The 4,840-nt window shown below is 43.1% G+C and overlaps 1 protein-coding gene across 1 annotated transcript; it reads right to left on the bottom strand.

Moving 5' to 3' along the window:
* Window positions 1-2,037: 2,037 nt before the first annotated feature.
* Window positions 2,038-3,927, bottom strand: LOC124865179 (Fc receptor-like protein 5). Its single transcript, XM_047360144.1, has 6 exons — window positions 3,755-3,927; window positions 3,250-3,285; window positions 2,820-3,092; window positions 2,498-2,740; window positions 2,264-2,425; window positions 2,038-2,172 (listed from the first exon to the last, which is right to left on the bottom strand). Exons 1-6 carry the CDS (start codon window positions 3,783-3,785, stop codon window positions 2,069-2,071), a joined length of 849 nt encoding a protein of 282 aa, XP_047216100.1. The 5' UTR covers window positions 3,786-3,927; the 3' UTR covers window positions 2,038-2,068.
* Between the last annotated feature and the right edge of the window lie 913 nt (window positions 3,928-4,840).

Below are 4,840 nucleotides of genomic sequence, written 5' to 3'. Positions count from 1 at the left end.
CTGCTGTTCACTGATTGGCCAAGAGACCAGGAGAAATGAGAAGGGTGGAGTGGAGAGGATGAGGAGGTGGAGGAGGTGATGGAGCTCACAGCCAACAGTAACCAAAGTCTCTTCTTTATTTATTACTTTAAATGAAGAGGATAGAATCATGTTCATGTGTTCCTACTTTATTATTCCACCTCTCAAACGTTATTAATTTATCTTTGAAGAAATCTTCATCAGGTAAGGATGTGGAGTTCTCTGTAAGTTCAATGAATAATAATGATCACTCTGCAGCTTCTGCTGCTGTTTGAAGCTGAAAGAGAAAAACTGCAACCTAAAAAAAAGGCTCTAAATTCATCTTCTGGGTTTGACAGACGTGTTGCTTCCAACACGCTTGGTGCCGTCGGCCTCATGGTGCAGAAATAAAGCAAATAATGGAGCAAAGTAGTTGTAAAAATGGAAGATATTAAACAGTTATTAACTCTTATTTAATATTCTGACATTCTGGATCCCATGAAATATAAATGAAATATAAACATGAACATTTTCTTCTATTAGAAACTCAAAGATTAATTTAGTGAAACTTTAATAAAAAAAAGGGAAGTTATCATCTTTCTTTTTATAAAATGTACATGTATGTTTTTCACTTCTTGTGTTTGGCATTTCTATATGACTGTTAATAGAAAATAAGCAGGTCCACATTTAGCTGAAACACAGAAACAGGAAGCTGGACGACCACAGAGTCTCTTAGAGTCATTTAGCAGAAAAACCACAAACTGCAGCACATCGTGCAGCACAGAGGACGCAACTTTAACTGTGATCTGCTGAAATATCAACCAACTACAGACTGATGGAGATTAGATACTGAATAAATGCATCATTAATAAACGTCTACATTTAGAGACAACATGGTCTCCAGAACAGCAAGATAACCTCAGTAAAATAATTAGATTTCAGAGAAGAGATCAAGGATCAACTTAGCAACATGGCCACCAAACAATGTCTCAATAATCGATTATCTGATCACAATCTGGAAATAGAAACTCTAGAGAACAAGAATCTAGATCTGATCATAAACCAGAAAACCTTCATCGTTTAAAAGGTGAAACCAGCAGAACTGGGTTCAGATTAGAGGTAAAAAGGTTCCTTAAAATCAACCATGTTTAAAGAGGAAGTTTCTACTAATATTCATTACATAGTAGATCTATCTGTCATCTAGTTCCTGAAGATGTTCCTAGAACACCTGGATCATCTGCAGATGTTCCTGTTCACTCAAAGCTTCAGTTCTTCAGTTACTATTTCAGCTCCGACCCAACAGAACCTCAGAAACCAACCAGCTTCTGAGGACTGGTTCCTGTTCACCAACTGAGTGATTAAACAAGAAAACATCAGAAAAAATCTACAGAACCAGAAAATAAACCCAATCTTACCTTTGTTGGACTTGGTTTTCTGTCGCTGATGATGGGAGATGTTGACGTCACTGTAAGTAATGCTGTCCTCTCCATCTTCTGGACCACCTAGAGGGAAATGAAGCGGGTCAGAATTTACTGTTTAACAAAGTTTTTATATTCAGAACAATGTTTCTGATTGTAGCTGTAGAACCTGTAATGGGTTTAACCTGCCCCCAGTCCTGGCTAAGCGCTAGAACCAAGCGGGGCAGATGTCACTGGAGGCACCAAAAAGAACTGCACCCGGGGTTTGCTCTGACCCCTGGGGGACCAGAAATCTGGTCAGTGGTCAGAAATGTGACGTGGAGGCCTCCATGCAGCCTGGCGAGTGGGAAAACCACGAGTTCATAGTTCATCAGCTGCAACATGAACTAATTCTCCTCCATTTTCTAGATTTTGTTTGAAATAATGTAAAATATGAGTTTATGTTAAAACATTTTGTCATTCATGAATTACTATAGGGAAATATTTACTCAATGTATAGAAATTTATCAAAAAAACAAATTCAGTTTATAAATAGATTTATTACCTTGTTAAAACAAGAACAAAAAAGTAAATCAGGAGAAGTTCAAATAAAAAGCTCAATATTCAAGTTTCCTCGTATTTAATCATTTCTGATTCAAAGAGATGAAATCAGTTCAGAAGTGATGCTCTGTTGTGATGACAGTGATGATATCATCACAGTTTTCATCCAATCCCTGCTCAGTCTCGTTTATCACCATGGAGACAGGATGGTCTCTACCTGCAGAATATATATATAATATAGATTAACACCATATATTTATAATCTCAGTCACAGCAGACTCTGATTGGCTGATCAGAGATTTTCTCACCTGTGGATCTTTGTCGATACAAAGACACCATGAGGAGAGTGGAGATGAAGTATGGACAGAACACCACCAGGTGGCAGACCACCCTCAACACAAGACCAGAGGGGGCTGAGATAGGGGGAGGAGCTACAGTGACGTCAGTAGCAGTGGTGGTTGAAGGTTTTTCTGAAGACAGAATCAAACCTGGTCAGTTACCTCTGGACTAATGCAGTTTAAAAATGAGAAGAAGCTGCTGACCTGAGACAGAGATCCAGCTGGATGGAGACTCTCCATGACCACTGATGTTACACTTGTAGAGGCCTTCATCAGAGCTGGTCACATGGTGGAGGGTCATGTGACCTGCAGGCTCAGTCCTGATGATGACGCCATCTTTAATGAAAGCAGCTGGGAGGTTGGAGGAAGTCTTTGTTTGACAGCTCAGAGTGACGTCATCTCCCTCCATCACAGGGAGGACAGGACTCTGCAGGATCACTGATCCACCTCAACACAGAGACAAACTACAGCATTTCATCCATTTCCACACAGCTTCATCAACACTAACTCCACAGTCTGATCTTACCAGAGACAGTGAGCTGGATGCTGCTGCTGGCTGCTCCCTCTCTGGACTCACACCAGTACACTCCAGTATCATGTTTGTAGAGGCTGATGATGGTACAGGTAGAACCAGCTGGTTCTCCCCATCCATCTCCACATTGAGTTCTGGTTCTTCTGGTTGTGTTTCTCCTCACAGTCCATCCAGCAGAGATGTTGTCCTCCTCACAGCTCAGAGACACAGAGTCTCCTTGAAAGAACTGAGATCTGCTGGGACTCACAGTCAGACCAGCTGGGAGGACTGGAATGTAAAATTACATTAATTTCTATTTATTGTCAAAATAATTTTATGGTTAAAAGTTAGAATCCTTCTGTTTACATCTTATATTTCTCCTCCAAACATTAATTTAAATAATAATATTATGAATTGAGTTTAATGGTGATAGAAGTGAACCAACCTTCATTATTTATGCAGCAAACCAGCAAACAGGAAACTGAAGAGAAATTAAACTTATTGGTTACAGTTGAACATAGAAAAGTTCAGGAGAACTTTACAATCCCAGACATTTTATCCTCCTAAAACACATTTATTCATCAAACTGATCTTCATTACATCTGCATTTATTTACTCAAATAAAAGTAACTTTATTCAGACTTTGCTCTTTTAATCTAAATGAGTTTCCACAGTTTATTCTCTTGTTCATCGGCTCCTACATCATTATTCTGTCATTTCACATCAGTCATTTTCAGTATTTTCAGTAGATCTGAGGTCTGTGCCTGAAAGCCACTGCTGTGTTACTAAGAGCTACAAAAGAGGGAAGTAAAGTAACTTTTCTTCCTGCTTGATGTGTAGAAGTTCTTTCATCTGAATTCAGTCGGACCTTTCATCCTAACCCTTTGACTCAGGTTAGAACAGAGCAGACAGTAAAGTTACTTTGCTTAAACAACAGGTTTTGTACTTACAGAGCAGATGTTGTAGAGATGTTTCCATCATGGTGCCACTTCACCATCTGACCACTGTTTGTTTCCTGTTGGGGCCTCAGAATAAAGCCCGCCTTCTTCCTGGAAATATAAATGTGAGGTTGGTTCCTCCTTCTGTCTAACATACAAATGAAGGTTTTCTTTAATTAAAGCTACAAATAAATCAGTCATAGAAACAGAAGCACCCTGACCCCGCCCCCTTTTTACTTGATTAAACACATTTAAACATTTTCACGCTGTTGATTGGTTGATTTTACACAGTTATAGATCTGCATTGAAAGCTGATCCCATTGATTGAAACTCGTTAGCTTCCAGTTGAGACTGAATGACTGTTGCTGCCAGTTTATAATCTGCAGGACTCCTTACAGAACAGAGGAGGTAGAGGTGGTTTCACAATAAGGTGCTGCTGGGTTTGGGGATGGGGTTGGCGGGGTGCCCGGTAACTGGTTACCCCGTGGCCTTCTTTCCACGGCTTCCTTCTGTGGTCCTGTCCAGGGGTCGGGCGCTGGGCTGCGGTTGGCGGTTGGGTGGGTGGGGCGTCAGAGCATGTCTTGTGACTGCACCGGGACGGCTGGCGGGGTGTGCTTGGCCTGGAGCGGTTGTGCCCAGGTCCCCGGCCGGTGCATGTATCCCTCTCGTGGACTGGTGGGCTGGGGCTGCTGGCACTGTCTGGGGGGGTTGGGCGGGCTTGGAGGTGTGCTGCTCTGCTGGCTGTCTTGTCCGAGGGGGGATTGGGGCGGTGGACAGGGGGGTGGCGTGGAGGGGCTGCGGCCTGTGGGGTGGAGGGGTTGTGTTTACTTCTAGGGTGTGGGGTCACTGGCGTTTGGATCAGCTGGGCGGCGATGGTGGAGCTGAGCTGGATAGTAGTGATGTAGTGTTTTTTGTTGCGTGGGGGGGGCATGGTGGGGTCACTGGCCCTGGGTGCCTGCCACTGGCCGGGGACCTCTTGGTGGATGAATTTGTCCCATCATGGTGTGGGGTCGGGGGTCCGCTTGTGGGTGCGGTGCTGGGTGGGGTCTGCCCTGTTGCGCCAGTGGGAGGAGGTGGTGTTGCACAGGGCCCTTGCCT

The sequence above is a fragment of the Girardinichthys multiradiatus genome, unplaced genomic scaffold (assembly GCF_021462225.1).
Source record: "Girardinichthys multiradiatus isolate DD_20200921_A unplaced genomic scaffold, DD_fGirMul_XY1 scaffold_35, whole genome shotgun sequence".
Classification (NCBI taxonomy): Eukaryota; Metazoa; Chordata; class Actinopteri; order Cyprinodontiformes; family Goodeidae; genus Girardinichthys; species Girardinichthys multiradiatus.
The sequence above is the reverse complement of the archived record's forward strand: the minus strand, read 5'-3'. Positions and strand labels throughout refer to the sequence as shown.